A 16566-nucleotide genomic window follows, 5' to 3' on the forward strand; every position below is an offset into this window, starting at 1 on the left:
TATCGCTCTTTTTTTGTTTATAGCACATGATCAATAAATCGCACAGGTGATCAAATACCACCAAAAGAAAGCTCTGTTTGTGGGAAAAAAAGGACGTCAAATTAGTTTAGGTACAGTGTCGCACGACCGCGCAATTGTCCGTTAAAGTCACGCAGTGCCGAATGGCAAAATAGGGCCTGGTCAGGAAGGGGGTAAAATCTTCCGGGGCTTAAGTGGTTAAATACCCAACCAAAAAAAAACCGAAAAACTTGTCTGATAGCATGACTACGGAGTGGGAACTGTCTGATGGCTTGACTCCATTCAGGTGTGCAGAGTAACCAATCAGCTTCCAGGTTTTATTGGCAAAGCTTAGTTGAACAAGCGGAGGTTAGAAGCTGATTGGCTACCATGCACAGCTGCGCCAGTTTCAGCAAATCTCCCCCTTCTCTATGAAAAGGCCCCCCAACATCACATTACCTCTGGGTCTTTCTTCAGTATAAAGATCTATGACGAGGTCTCCTAAAGTGGTCTCCAGAAGTACAGCCATGACTGCTAGTAGAAGCCGCCTTCCTGGAACACCAAATAAACCGTCTTATTGTATTTACAGAAATGCGAACAACTCCATCAACCCGTAGCCTCAGAGCGCTGTGCACACCATCAATCTACAACAATACGAATCTCTCCAGGCAGACACTTCTACAAAGCGCATGTCACGTATTTCTTCCCTCTTAGGTTGGCTCACAGTGATTACGTCAACAAATAAACGTCCAATGACAGAGAGCGGGGAAATCAGGAATTCAATGAAATACGTCGCGGGAAGAATGACGTCTCCGCCAATCCCGGGGAGGACAGGGTGGAGGCGTGGCCTCGCTCCCATATTTGGCTGGTATTGCGGAAGTAGGAGAGTTGTAGGTGGCAGAAAGGTAGACAAGCTGTAGCAAGTTTAGTATGGAGTTTGTAGCGTTCTGTGTCTGCTGAAGAAGAGGAGCTGCCATATTGGTCTCTTCTCCACGTGTTCCCAGTTCATGTGTGACAGAGGATGGAGCGGAGTAAAGTGCGGAGTATAGGGGCGGCCTGGAGCTTCCTGCCTGTGGCTTTCCTTGTCTTCCTCCTATGTGACAGCCAGAGCATCGCAGGAGCAGCACCTTTCCAGGTACTCCTAATCCATTCACCTCTGTGGGACTGCTAGTAAACAAGCCTGTGCTTCTGTGCCACATACATTCTCCATATCCACTTCCATAAATCATTTCTTTTCCCATTGACCTCTAAACTAGGGTGACCAGACATCCCCGGATTGGGGACACTGTCCCCGGATTCAGGGCATCCCATGCTGGCTGAGAAACAGCCTGGTGGCTCAGATGCGGACGCCCCATACTGGACGATCTCACTGTCGCTCCTGCTGCTGTTCAATGGAGGAGAGGCAGAGCCAAAAAATTACACTGTGGAGGGCTGTGCAGGGGCCAGAGCTGATACAGCTGCATGGAGAGATGGAGAGTTTAGCTGTTGTAGGGGAAGGGCTAAGAGGTGGCTGCAGAGATAATCAGTAAGAGAAGGGGGCAGAGGTGAGCTATGGATGTGGGGCAGAAGTGTCCTCTGTGCATAGCAAATCTCTGATCCCTGCACTCTATGCCTAACACCCTTCTATATATTATGCATTCCTGTGCCCAGCGCTGTGTTTGTGTAGTTCAGTCCTGTGCCCTGTGCTGTGTTTGTGTAGTTCAGTCCTGTGCCCTGCGCTGTGTTTGTGTAGTTCAGTCCTGTGCCCTGCGCTGTGTTTGTGTAGTTCAGTCCTGTGCCCTGCGCTGTGTTTGTGTAGTTCAGTCCTGTGCCCTGCGCTGTTTGTGTAGTTCAGTCCTGTGCCCTGCGCTGTGTTTGTGTAGTTCAGTCCTGTGCCCTGCGCTGTGTGTGTGTGTGTGTGTGTAGCGCAGTCCTGTGGCCAGCGCAGTGTGTGTGTGTGTGTGTAGCGCAGTGTGTGTGTAGTGCTGTGTGTATTGCAGTCCTGTGCCCAGCGCTGTGTGTGTGTGTGTAGTGCAGTCCTGTACTGTTTGCCAATAATAATAATATTATATAGAATGTCCCCAGATTTCATTTTAGAATCTGGTCACCTTACTCTAAACAACCTAATAGACAAGTGATCTCCACACTGCGGTCCTTTGCTTGCTATTATCCAGTCCTTGCAGCACTGTAATTCTCATTGATAAAAGGTACTATTCCTCCCACTGACCCCCATGTATGGGGGGGGGGGGGTTATTCCTCCCACTGACCCCCATGGATGGATGGGGGGGGGGGGGTTATTCCTCCCACTGACCCCTGTGACGTGAGTCACTTTGGTTTGGGGGCTTGTGGAACCCAGATTGCTTTAGAGAGGTTGGGAGACTCCTTGTCCAGCTTCCCCAGCCCCTCTTATGTGTAAGTCGCCCTGTGTCTATTAGGGGCACAGGGTGACCAAGAACCCCAGTCGGGTCTGCACTAATCAGACTCGCTGTACAACCACGCCGGACTCAGCATTTGGTATTACCCCCGTTTTAACCTGACTTCTACATGTGTGGCTTGTGTTGAAAGAGTGAGGGGCTTTTTCACTTGTGACAGTTATATTTCTGGACAATATCCCTCTGAAAATACATATAGATAAACGGTTTGCCTTAACAAATTGCTAAAATATTGCAAGGAGTGTCTCGTAGACCCTTGCTAGTGGGGTGTGGTTTGTTATTGTTAAGTATTTGCATCCCATTGTTCTTCTATTGTGTCTGTCTGCCTTGAGATAAACTTATTATGGGATGTATATGTGGAGGGGTTGTCCCAGAGTGTATATCTCTTTGTGAATGTCTGTGAATAAACAGTTTTGATTCTGGTTCACTCCAAAACTTGTACTGTCGAGTTGTTGGGGTAACTATAGCCAGATTCACGGATCCTGTGTTCCAGAGCTTGGGAAGCAGCTTCTTGGCGGAGATACCCAGCCGGGGTGTCCGGATTCCATCACATTGGTGGCAGCGGTGGGAGGCTTCCTGCAGTCTGGGACATCCAAGCCTTCACAGGGATCCAAGATCGGGATAGCAGACTTGGGTCGACCCAACATCAGAGTTCGAGGGGGGGGGGGGGGGCTGCGAATCGCCCTTTAAGTATACCCCAGGACGGTATCTGCAGATCAATACCTGGAGCTCAGGCAGCATATTCGGGTGGAGCTCTGGATTGGAGCCCTCCAGCTTGCTGGTATATACCAGGGCAAGTGCTTAACAACCCCAGGGCAACGGGCCAGTGACCAACGGGAGATGCGGATGACATTCCTGGGAGAGCAGCCCCAGGAGCAATGGGTATCTGAGTTGGACAGGCTGGTCCAGTAGGAGATGGAGCTGGACAATCAGTATCGAGCTCTGCAATGGCACGCAGGGCAGAAATATTTGGAAGAGACATCAGAATGCTCTCCGGAGGAATATGACTTTGGTGGCCCTGGATTGCTGTGGAAGAGCCTTACAGATGCGTTTGTGTTTGGTGATGAAGGGGAACCTACTCTTGAGGCCCTGCGAGAATGCAGAGAGGCTATGCTCGGTCTCGCAGGGGGTCTCAGAGCTTAACCTTCTTAGCGGTATTCCCGAGTGTGGCTCGGGGTTAAATTTCAGAGCCAAAAGCGGTAACCCCCGAGCCACACTCGGGGTACCGCCAGAAGCATCGCTGGATCCTGTAAAAGAGGTTTCTTACCTTGTCACCGGGATCCAGCGATGTGTCTCGCGGCGGATCTTCCTCCCGATCGTCTCCGTGCCCCGGCTTCCGTCTCCTGCGACGTGACGTTCGCAGGGGGTGGAACCGGCGGCAAATTCAAATGTAAAAACACACCAAACACACTGATACCATTCAAAATAAAAAAAAAAATCACATTAGTTTGCCCCCCCGTGCCCTTTCCTGCAGTTTTACTGTACTTTTTTTGTGTGTGTTTTATATGTGTGTGTGTATGAGCAGCCCAAGCCAACTGTATACATTTCACAAGAATTACATGCAAAATAATGGTACCGCTTTCAGCAACTAAAATCCAAAAGAATCCTACCGCCAGGGAGGTTAAACCTGATTTACAACACTTGCTAAGAAAAGAACAGCATTTGGAAAGGGCATACGGGAAACTGCTAGAACACGTTCAGCAGCATGCCTTAGAGTCGGCAGTGGAAACTCTGGAGGTTGCTGTTCCCAAAGCTGCCAAGTGCTGACAACAGGGCAGAGCTCTGCTAGCCTCTGCTCAGCACCAGTAACCTCTTCCGGGTTCCACAAGCCCCCCAACCAAAGTGACTCGCGTCACAACCCCCATGAATGGTGGGGGGGTGGTTATTCCTCCCACTGACCCCCCCTTCCCCCCAGGGTTATTGCAGAACTGTAATTCTCATTGATACAAGGTACTAGCCTTCCCACTGACTCAAACGATGGGGCACTGTTCCTCCCACTGACCCCCAAGGATGGGAGTGGGGCGTTATTCCTCATGCTGAGCCCGACGGTAGGGCACTGCTCCTCATGCTGACAGCGTCAGTTCCTTCCCCCCACCCCCCCCCCCCCCCCAAAAGGCCCTTTTTTAGTTTGGAGATCCCTGCACTAGACTGTGACGGAATCTCAGACCCACACTGTACTTGTGGTCTTCCGTCAGTATACGGCTTCCTCACAGTCATGAACATGGATATCAAATCCCAGCCGCTGTCATACAAAACTAGCCTTACAGTTTGTATACTGGAAACAACTAACTCCTTTATTAAAACAAACAGACTTTTATACACTTTAGAAGTAGGCCGGTCACTACATGAATATTTACCCAAAACATCACACAATGAATAGCTAACGAGGTACAGCTGACTCATGGCTAATCCCATCTACACAAGGTTATTATTCACATGCTAATTAGCTCAGCGTACTTAAGTCAGTCTGGAAGCCCAGACTGCTGGCACCAAAGGTAAAACAAGATATAATATACATTATTATAGTGTAAATACTGAGAACCCACAGTAAACAATAGGTGAGCAAATCAGCATAATTTACAATGCGTGGAAGACAAGTGTTTGAGCTGATGACATGCATATGTCACAAGTCTGACCAAATGAAGCAGTCCAAACCATCAATTTATCTGTCACATCGTTTTTTCACTGTCAGTGACGGTGCGAACCGTCACATAGACCGATATGCCAAATGCAGGGAAATGGGATTGGAACATACTATTGTAAATCCCATCTGTTTAAACCCGTAGTAATCTGATCAATCCAAATATGATCCAAATCCCAAGCAAAGTATCACAATGCTGCTGATCGCTGAAAATGATGAATAATATTCAGTCCTGGCCGAATGACTCAGTTTAAATGAAATTAAGCCTAACTCAAAATCTCCGTTATGGCTATTTGATTGTTTGCTATTTTGAGTGAATCCAACCATGATTGGAGATTTTTTTTTTTTTGGCCTACAGATTTATTTATTTTTTTGTAAGCACCATGCTATACAAATGTACATATGCTTCAGCAGCTTTAGGTGTTTAGTTCTTAAAATATATTTTGATTACCATTTCAGCACTAGCCGCTTGTTACCACCTGGAAACATTTGAAATACTTGTGCAACATCAAGCTATCTTATTAAGTGTTCACAATTTGATTCATAATGACCCTTTTTAGACTTTAAGAGTCCATTCACACTGCCGCGACTTGTGAGGCGACTTGTGTGCCCTCAAGTTGCTTGACATAACGAATCCCATGTAAATCAATGAGAGCCGTCTTAATTGTAACTACTGAAGTCGCTCCGACTTTAGAAAAGGGTCCTGTACTACTTTGAGGCGACTTGTATCCGACTTGTCCCAATAGACTTCGATGGGAGTTGCCTCCAAGTCGGATCCTTATCTTATTTGAAGCGACTTGTGATCCGACTTTGCAGGAAGAAGGAAAATTAGCCAGGCATTCCCCACATTGCAGCCATGCCTACAGTTCCTATATACCATTATCTCTGCCTGGTCTGTGTGAGTGGCACTGGTGGACACTGATACATGGCACTGCTATGTGGCACTGGTGGGCACTGCTATGTGGCACTGGTGGGCACTGCTATGTGGCACTGGTGGGCACTGATACGTGGCACTGGTGGACACTTAGTGTGAGGAAAGGGATATTCAGTAGTTGGGGTACTATATACCACTATAGTTAGATTCAATCTAGTTTCTGTAGGGAAAGTGTTAAGTGTCAGGGTGAACGTAGTGTGGTTTAGGGTGAACTGACTCTGACTGCTATGCCAGGGTGACCGAACTCATCCATTTCAGGGTGACCGCCATAAGAAAAAGATAATTTCTCTTACGTCCTCCGACAGTAGCCGCCCTCTTCATATTCGTCACAATGGGGGTATTAGACTTTGCTCCGAAGGAGTAGCTAGGCAACAGAATATGTTAATATAAAAGTTTTAACACATCCCACCCCCAGGGGGTGGTCCCCTCAGTCAATACCCTCCTACTTCCTGTATCCATACTCCAGTTTCAATGTCTAGCTTGTCAGGAGTAGCTGGATGTCTCTATGCTGGGGCATTTGTCTCTCAGCCTTTTCTCTATTCTTTTTTGATTTTGTTTGAGTTTTTTCTCTGTTTGCTTAGCTGTTCATTTTGTCAGCGTTAGTTAGTTCTTCTGATGAAGAGGATTCGTGCGGGCTGGGACTCGGGCTGATCCCCCTGGTCACAGGTTGTGGGTCAGTGGTTTTCAAGGCCTGCCATCGAGCGTTCAGCCAGGTATCGCTCCTGGCACAGTGAACGACCCATCCCTGTTCGGTGCAGGGATGCTTGGTGAGGTGGCTACCTCACTGGACGCTGTGTGGTTTCTTAACCCCGGTTTCGTGCGTCCTGGTTGCGACTCTCCCTGCCTCATGTGCTGCGGTTTGTTCGCTAGTGCGGGTTCCCCACGCCATTAGCAGGTAAGTGCACTTATGTGGGGACCTGTCTGTCGGGGGGGGGGGTGTCAGTCTGGGACTGTGTGTAACCTACCTCTATTCACACTATTGGGCTCCCTCTCATTCTGCCTGCAAGCTGTGGGCTGCAGAAGAGGGGGCTGTGTGGCACTGTGTGTCTGCCTGTACTGTGTGAAGCGCTGTGTGCTGTGGGGCATGCCTGTGGTCATGTTGGGGGGCACTGTACAGCGGTCGCTGCGGCGACCTACCATGTTGATTTTTACATGGGCGATGTGTTACATCGCAGAGCGGGGGAGCGGCGTTTTCAGCGCCAAGCGCCGCCATTTTGCCTGCATCGCCCCGGCCGCATGTTTTCAATGCGGCCGGCCATTTTCTTGTAGCCTCTCATAGGCTTTACAAGAGCGCCCTGATTGCATCACTTCTTTCCTGATGTGCACCGATCGCAGCAGCTACTACAGGGGTCCCCTCAGGTTTTTTAACTTTCCTATCTGCCTGTGTCCATTGCCTGTTTTCTGTGCTCTCCCTGTGGGGGTCTCATTAGGCTTGTGTGTGTGTGTGTGTGTGTGGCGGTGGGCTGCGCTTGCCGCGCTTGTTAAGGGGGGGCAGTGACCCTTTCTTGTCAGCATAAGTTTTGTGGGGCAATGGATTCTCAGGAGGGCAAATTTCCTGCCACGTTGGTGGGTAGCCAGGGGACTGCTGTTTCTCCCCCAGGGGGGGATTTGGCTGTGATTGTGGCTAATCTTGCTGCCCAGGTGCAAATGTTGGTGGCTGCTCAATCCACAAAAAGGTCCAGGGTTTCAATTTCCTCTGGTTCAGAGGGTGATGGTGCGGGGGCTGATATGGCCGGGGTCTCCTTGTCGGGGTCCCGTTCCTCCCTGGATCTTGTGGGGTCCGAGGTGGAGGCTGAGGTTGAAGGGGTGGATAATTCTCCCCTTGGCTCGTCTGAAGAGCTTGCGCTCATGGATGACTTGGTTGCTTCCATCAAACAAACGCTGCGCTTGCAAGATGAACCGTGTCCGCCGGCTGCTTTGGCAGCTTATGGGACAAAGAGAAGGCGCAAAACATCGCAGGTTTTTCCCTGCACTGATGATTTTCAGAGCGCCGTTAAGGAACAATGGTGTAATATTCGCAAACCTTTTGCGGTACCCAGTAGGTTTAAACTGCGTTATACTTTCACGCCCGCAACTGACGAGCGTTGGTGTGTCCCACCTCCTGTGGATCACGCGATCGCGGTTCTGAATAAGTCCACTGCGATTCCTGCTGAGGATACCCCGGTATTCCGGGATGCCACGGACAAGAGGCTGGAGTCTCTTGCCCGTCATACCTATTCTATTATGGGTTCTATGCTAAAAGCTCTGTTTGCTTCCCTTATGGCGGCCCAGGCGGTCGCGAGTTGGATGCAGGTGCTTAGACGCGTTTTGGTGGCTGGCTCAGCCCCGCAGGCTACATTGGACATGGTGGATCAAATCCATCAGGGTGTCATGTATTTGTGCGATGCGGACTTGGATATGGTCCCGTTGGCCGCACGTGTACACGGTGTGGCGGTGTTGTCTCGCCGTTTGGTTTGGTTGAAGTGTTGGTCGGTGGACCAATCTTCTCGCAAGACTTTAGCCAATCTTCCCTATGACGGTTCTCGCCTTTTTGGTGAATCCTTGGATACACTGATAAAGGGGATCACGGGTGGTAAGAGCACGCTCTTGCCCCAATCCCAGAAGGCTAAGTCGGCTCCTGGTAAGAAGCATGCTTCCTTTCGACCCTCTCAGGGGTCCTTTCGTGCCTTTCGGCCGCACTTTAAGGGCAAACCGTTCAAAGGTCAGGGCTCTCAAAAGAAGCCGTGGACAGGTAAGCAGAAGTCCGGCCAATCCGGATCCGCTGCCCACAACAGTGCGGCCTGAAGGGGCGCCCTCACCCGGTTCTGGGGTGGGGGGACGCTTGCTCGGTTTTCTACAACCTTGGCTGGCCCGTGTTCGGGACAGGTGGGTTCAGGAAATCGTTCGATCTGGTTACAAGATCAAGTTTCTCTCTCGGCCGGAGAGCAGATTTTTTCCCTCAAATCTTCAACTGTCTCCGGAGCGTTTTGCGGGATCTGCACCTGGCGGTGCGGGACCTGAGAGCTCAGGGAGTGGTGGTCCCGGTGCCTCATCGGGACAGATTTCGGGGGTTCTATTCCAATCTGTTCACTGTACCCAGGAAGGAGGGCAAGGTTCGTCCAATTCTGGACCTGAAGGCTCTAAACCGCTTTGTGCGGGTTCGCAAGTTCCGCATGGAATCTCTGCGGTCGGTGGTGGCTGCCCTGGTTCCGGGGGAATTCATGGCCTCCATCGATCTGAAGGATGCGTACCTACACATTCCCATTTTCGAGGGTCACCAGAGGTACCTTCGATTCGCCATTGCGGAGGATCACTACCAATTTGTGGCGTTGCCTTTTGGCCTCGCTTCGGCTCCGCGGGTTTTCACCAAGGTGCTTGCGCCACTGCTGGCCTTGTTAAGGGCCCAGGGCATCTCTGTCCTGGGGTATCTGGACGACATTCTGGTTCGGTCTGCGACCAGCCAGGGTCTGGAGAAGGATCTGTCCGTCACGGTGCAGACTCTGCAGGAGTTTGGTTGGACGATAAATTATCCAAAATCGACACTGTGCACGGCGGTTCGTCTTCCCTATTTGGGAATGATCCTGGATTCGGTCCAAGCAAAGGTCTTCCTACCGGACGACAAACTCACAGTTCTTCAGGGAGAAGTCCAGTCCCTCAGGGACGTTCCGTGCTCATCCCTGCGGAAGTGCATGCGGTGTCTGGGTCTGGTCTCGGCTTTCGAGGCAATTCCCTTTGCCCAGTTTCACACGAGGGGTCTCCAAGCGGAGATTCTGTCCAAGTGGGACGGGCGTCCGCAGTCTCTGGATGTCGAGGTTTCGTTGAGCCGTCGCACCAGAAGGGATCTTCTGTGGTGGCTCCAGTCCCCGGCGGTGTCGGGGGGGGGGGAAGTCTTTTCGTCCTCTTTCATGGACGGTGATCACCACGGACGCCAGCCTGTCGGGCTGGGGTGGTGTTCTGGGCGTTCTGTCCGCCCAGGGGACTTGGTCGGAGGAGGAATCCTCCCTTCCGATCAACATTCTGGAGTTGCGTGCGATAAATCTCTGCCTTCACCGTTGGACGGACAGGCTGCGCGGCTGTCCGGTTCGGGTGCAGACGGACAATGCCACGGCGGTGGCTTACGTCAATCACCAAGGGGGCATCAGGAGTGCCCGAGCGGCTCGGGAAGTGGCCGGCATTCTTTCTTGGGCCGAGACTCATGTCCCGGCGATATCGGCGGTACACATTCCGGGGGTGGAGAACTGGCAGGCGGATTATCTGAGCCGCCAGACCCTGGATCAGGGGGAATGGTCTCTCCACCCCGCTGTCTTCCAGATGTTGTGCGCGAAGTGGGGTCTTCCGGAGGTGGACCTGTTCGCGTCTCGTCTGAACACCAAGGTAAAAAGGTTCGTGGCAAGGACGCGCGATCCTCGGGCAGACGCGTTGGTGGCCCCGTGGCACCAGTATCGGCTGCTGTATGCGTTCCCGCCGATCCAATTGTTGCCCAGGTTCCTTCGCAGGTTGAACTCTGAACCACACACGGTGATTCTTGTGGCACCGGACTGGCCTCGCCGGTCCTGGTACGCGGATCTCGTGAACCTGGCGGTCGACGCTCCTTGGCGTCTGCCTCTTCGAGAAGATCTCTTGTCTCAAGGGCCGATATTCCATCCTGCTTTACAGTCGCTGGCTTTGACGGCCTGGCTGTTGAAACCGAGGTCCTGAAGGATAGGGGTCTCTCTCCCAAGGTCATTCACACTTTGATTAACTCGAGGAAGTGTTCCTCGGGGAAGGTCTATCACCGTACTTGGAAGGCCTATTTTGCCTGGTGTGAGTCCAGGGGGTTTTCACCTCGCACTTACTCGGTGTCTAGGGTGTTGTCCGTCCTTCAGACGGGTGTCGACCAGCGTTTGGCGCTGGCTACGGTCAAGGGTCAGGTGTCTGCGCTGGCCGTTCTTTTTCAACGTCCTGTGGCGTCTTAACTCTTTGGTTAGTACCTTTGTTCAAGGGGTGCGACATCTGGTCCCTCCTAGGAGGGAACCTTTGCCTCCTTGGGACTTGAATCTTGTTCTGTCCGTGCTACAACATGCTCCCTTTGAACAGATCAGGAAGATCTCGTTGTCCATGTTGTCCAAAAAAGTCGCTTTTTTGGTGGCGATCACTTCGGCTCGCAGGGTTTCGGAGCTGGCAGCTTTGTCATGCAAGTCTCCGTATCTGGTCCTTCATCTAGATAAGGTGGTCTTACGACCTAACCCTTCTTTTCTTCCGAAGAGGGTTTCGGATTTTCACATCAATGAGGATATTGTCCTGCCTTCGCTCTGCGCGAAGCCCAAGCATCCGAAGGAGGTGGAGCTGCATTCCTTGGATGTTCGGGCGATTAGGGTTTACCTGAAATCGACTGAATCTTTCCGCAAGTCGGATTCCTTGTTTGTCCTTCCTGAGGGACCTCGGAAGGGCTTGGCTGCATCGGCCTCTACCATTGCCAAATGGATCAGACAGACTGTGGAACAGGCCTATGCTTTGAAGGGGAAAGTTCCCCCTGTGCCTGTGAAGGCGCACTCTACAAGATCTCTGTGTACGTCTTGGGCCTGTCGTCATGGGGCTTCTGTGGCCCAGGTGTGTAAGGCGGTGACTTGGTCGTCCGTTCACATCTTCACGAAATTCTACAGAGTGGATGTTCAGGCATCGGCAGATGCTTCCTTTGGCCGCAAGGTTCTTAGTGCGGCAGTTCCTTAGAGCCTCTTGTATGGGCTCCTTGGCTGTTTGGGATACATGTTGTTATCCCTGGGTTATTTGTTTTCCTGGGATTTTTGCTTCTGTTGAGCAAGTTTTTTCTTCTGTTGCCCAGAGGGTTTCCTTCCTTTGGTAAGGTTCCTTTCTCTGCTGTGGAGACGGCGTTGCCTTGGGCGCGGCTGCGTTTCCCATCCCTCATGTTTGCACTGCTTTGGGACGTCCCCATTGTGACGAATATGAAGAGGGGGGCGACTGTCGGAGGACGTAAGAGAAAAAGGAATTTTTGTAAAATCTTACCTGTAAAATTCCTTTCTGAGTCCTCCGACAGTCGCCGCCCCCGCCCCTCTTTTGGGGTTGAATGTACTCTCTACTGCTATTCCACTGAAACTGGAGTATGGATACAGGAAGTAGGAGGGTATTGACTGAGGGGACCACCCCCTGGGGGTGGGATGTGTTAAAACTTTTATATTAACATATTTTGTTGCCTAGCTACTCCTTCGGAGAAAAGTCTAATACCCCCATTGTGACGAATATAAAGAGGGCGGCGACTGTCGGAGGACTCAGAGAAAGGAATTTTACAGGTAAGATTTTACAAAAATTCAGTTTTTTCTTAGAATTATTAGTAGAGCAGGGATGGGGCTCCGCTCCTTTTACACCTTGGTGTTTTTGTTTCAGGCGTTTATTGGGCATTTTTGTGGACGTCTTTGGAGGCAGGCATGACATCTGAACTTCTGTGTAGGGGTATATATACATACACACATATAGGTGTGAAAGTAGCAGAACCCCATTCATGCGCTAATGAAATTATTTGCAGGGATGTGGCACCGCTCCTATCACGTGTGTGTGTGTGTGTGTGTGTGTATATGTATGTATGTATGTGTGTGTGTGTATATATATATATATATATATATATATATATATATATATATATATATATACCCCTACACAGAAGTTCAGATGTTATGACTGCCTCCAAAGACGCCCAAAAAATGCCCAATAAACGCCTGAAACAAAAACGCCCAGGTGTGAAAGGAGCGGAGCCCCATCCCTGCTCTACTAATAATACTAAGAAAAATTATCTTTTTTTTTTTTTATTTTTTTTTTTTCTGGTTCTGGACATGCTACAGAGCTGAAACTTCACAGTTACACTTTTTAGACCCCCCCCCCCCCCAGACACTAAATCCAAAAATCTTCTTTTTTTTTTTTTTTTTTTTTTTTATTGGTTCTCTATCAAAAACCAATTTTTAAGAACTTTTTTTTGTGTGATTGAGCATAACCCAGAACCATCATATTCTGATTGGCCAAATACAAAGTCGTCTATCATACAAGTCACGATGAATACGCGCAAAGTCGCGCTAACAAGTCGCCCCTTTATGAGGCGACTTAGAGGTCGCGGTAGTGTGAACCGGCTCTAAAGCTCTAGTCCTGGATAAATATTATCCAATGTAAAGCTTCTCTTTTGTGCAGGAGTTTCCTTTTTAATAAAGACCAGTCACTGCTGCTCTCCCTCCTTGTGCAGAGTGACTGGTCTTGTCTCGGCCCCCTAGAGATGGGGGGGAAAAACTGTGCAAAAAAAAAAGTAATGTTTTGGTTGTAAATTTTTTTTTTGTTTAGAAATTAATAAATATTATTAGAATAATAAATATTATATCTATTACATGGTATTCCCGCTATATAACCTGAAAGCCTTAATGGAAAAAAAGTCAAATGTCAGACTTTTTATGTAAAAGTATTAAATTATTGCAAGTTGGAATACAATTTCAGAAGTAACAATGATCTTTTCAACACGGTTCTCAAACAAGAGAGGTTCTCAAACAAGAGAAATGTGCATTTCTGCCACTAGGGGGCACTGCAGGGGAAAGCATCCAGTCTACTTTGCTTGTGGGCTCCAACTTGTACCTCCTACAGTTGGGTGATTGTTTGGGGTACAGTGGATGATAGCTTCTGTCCTATAAGGCCCTAATTGACAGGTAAGCGGGAAGATCTGTCTGACAAATTAGTATTACCTTTAAAATGATTCATATTAAAGGGGAGCTCCAGACCCCCATCCACTTTTTTTTTTTTTTTTTTTTTCCTTTTTCAAAGACTCCTCTGTATTTGTCTAAACAAGTACATTAACATTTGCAACAAGTCATGTGTGGTAGTTTTTAGTTTAAGTAAAAATGTTTCATTACTAACCAGATCTCGAAGCAGGCAGGTTCCATATTCGCTGTGGGCATCTGAAGCCCTTCTGTCTTCATTTCCGGCATTTCTGTGTAGCTGGCTACCCAGCATGCACCTCCTGATCACGCGCCTGTGCAGTAATGTCACTGCGTGGCTCTCCCTCATCCTAACAGGTTGCTATAGCAATGTCGGTGTCGGCGGAAATTCCTGCCCCATTGCTATACCAACCTGTCAATCAGAGGACAGGAGAGGAAGGTAATGGAAGTCTGTTAACGTGAGATATCGTCAGGCGATTCGCAAGGACTCCTGGGATACATGACACCTCTATCCCAGGAGCCCTTGCGAATCATCTAGTGACGTAATCACCTAGGTGGCTGCTGTCTAAATTCTGGCTGAAATAAGAATAGAAAAGGTATTTGCATACAAAAAAAAATAAAAATAAATTTCCATTGGGAAAAGTATGCTCAAAGGGGAGAAGATAGATAGCGGCTCCGATCCTCCAGGCGGTTGGAAGATAGGTTTTCCATCCGTCTGGATTTCATGGACCACATCGGATCAGAGCAGTAGGTGTCAGTGGACATGTCACCGCTGCCCCATAGAGGTACATGGAGCATCCGATCGGGTCCGCCTGAAAACATTTTCAGGCGGACCTCATTGGAAAGCCCGTGTGAAAACGGCCTTCAGCTTTAATGTGATGGTGTGGTTTTTAATAATGATTTGCACTGTTCTTCAACAATGTCCCCTATTGTATCTGACAGATATTTTTTATATTTACTACAACTTGCAGTGCTTTGCTGAATTATGTAAAATTTAACCTTTGGGTGTTTGTTAGATTGCGACTCAATTGTACCAACAGTGATGATTGAGAGGCAAGCCGATCTTCTCAAAAACCACTTCCTCAAAAAGGGATTATGATGAACCTATATTGGATATAGAATTTAATCAACTGAGAGGCCTAGACAGGAAATCTTTACTACAAGAAAAGGTCAAACTGAATGATTTGCTTAAATGGTCTTTTATAACCTCTTTTTCTAGACAGCACAAATTAAAAATAACCTATTAAAGACACTTGGCTGTACTGAAAAATGACAATTTTGGGTCCTTTTTGTGAGGTGTACCCTCAGTACAGGCTAAGATAGCTCCTAATAATATTGGCCCACCCATCCTTTTTTCACAGCTTAATTGGATACTATCCCTGTAAAAGGTGTTCAGTATGTTAAATGAATACCCTAGGGAAGAGAGTCCTGTATCTTTACTTCTATAGTCACCTCTAGATCTTAATCAGACAATTCATTACATGCACATCCAAAAATGCCTGGGAATCTCATTACCTGCTCTTGTGGCCAACAATACGTAGCTAGAACTATCAGATAATTTTCAGTAGGTGTAAATTAACACATTAACAATAAAAAAGGCGTTCTAGAACATATGGTTCCAAAACACTATGTTGCGGGCATAATAGGGATCCATGTGGGACATCCTTTGTGACTATAGATAAATGTGGCACCATGGAGAGGAGGGATCGACAAAAAAGGGGGGGGGGGGGTCTCCTAACTAGAGACCCGTTGGATGCACGAATTGAGATCCTTTATCCCATATGAATGTTGAGTGGGTGGTAAATGCTTTAATCAGTAATGCATAATCCTTCCCCCCCTCCATCCACGTTGCTGATATCTGTATACATATGTTTTATCCACATTCCCCCTCCCCCACCCCCTTTATTCTTATTTTTTTTTAAAGAACACTAGAGGTAACTCGCATATACTTCTCATCACCTATATAATTACTCCATTCAGTTTCACGTTGGGGGTCTACTCTTAGGGTTTATTAGGTTTTGTATTTAATTAAATTGATTTTTTTTTTTTTTTTTTGCTGTGTGTGTGTGTGTGTGTGTGTGTGTGTAATATAAATATAAATATATATATATATATATAATTTACAGTGGGTACGGAAAGTATTCAGACCCCCTTAAATTTTTCACTCTTTGTTATATTGCAGCCATTTGCTAAAATCATTTAAGTTCATTCTTCTTCCTCATGAATGTACACATAGCACCCCATACTGACAGAAAAACACAGAATTGTTGACATTGTTGCAGATTTATTAAAAAAGAAAAACTGAAATATCACATGGTCCTAAGTATTCAGACCCTTTGCTCAGTATTTAGTAGAAGCCCCCTTTTGATCTAATACAGCCAGGAGTCTTTTTGGGAAAGATGCAACAAGTCTTTCACACCTGGATTTGGGGATCCTCTGCCATTCCTCCTTGCAGATCCTATCCAGTTCTGTCAGGTTGGATGGTAAACGTTGGTGGACAGCCATTTTTAGGTCTCTCCAGAGATGCTCAATTGGGTTTAAGTCAGGGCTCTGGCTGGGCCATTCAAGAACAGTCACGGAGTTGTTGTGAAGCCATTCCTTCGTTATTTTAGCTGTGTGCTTAGGGTCATTGTCTTGTTGGAAGGTAAACCTTCGGCCCAGTCTGAGGTCCAGAGCACTCTGGAGAAGGTTTTTGTCCAGGATATCCCTGTACTTGGCTGCATTCATCTTTCCCTCGATTGCAACCAGTCGTCCTCTCCCTGCAGCTGAAAAACACCCCCACAGCATGATGCTGCCACCACCATGCTTCACTGTTGGGACTGTATTGGACAGGTGATGAGCAGTGCCTGGTTTTCTCCACACATACCGCTTAGAATTAAGGCCAAAAAGTTCTATTTTGGTCTCATCAGACCAGAGAAT

General features: G+C 48.3%; 1 protein-coding gene across 1 annotated transcript in view; it reads left to right on the forward strand.

The window, feature by feature from the left end:
* Positions 1–976: 976 nt before the first annotated feature.
* The window catches only part of GINM1 (glycosylated integral membrane protein 1), a 118764-nt gene continuing 103174 nt past the window's right edge, over positions 977–16566 (forward strand). Inside the window, exon 1 of the mRNA XM_082251592.1 lies at positions 977–1132. Coding sequence (XP_082107718.1) covers positions 1019–1132 — 114 coding nt within the window. The 5' untranslated portion in view covers positions 977–1018. The remainder of the gene's footprint in view (positions 1133–16566) is intronic.

The sequence above is a fragment of the Pelophylax lessonae genome, assembly GCF_965119305.1.
Source record: "Pelophylax lessonae genome assembly, chromosome: 3".
NCBI classification, from domain to species: domain Eukaryota; kingdom Metazoa; phylum Chordata; class Amphibia; order Anura; family Ranidae; genus Pelophylax; species Pelophylax lessonae.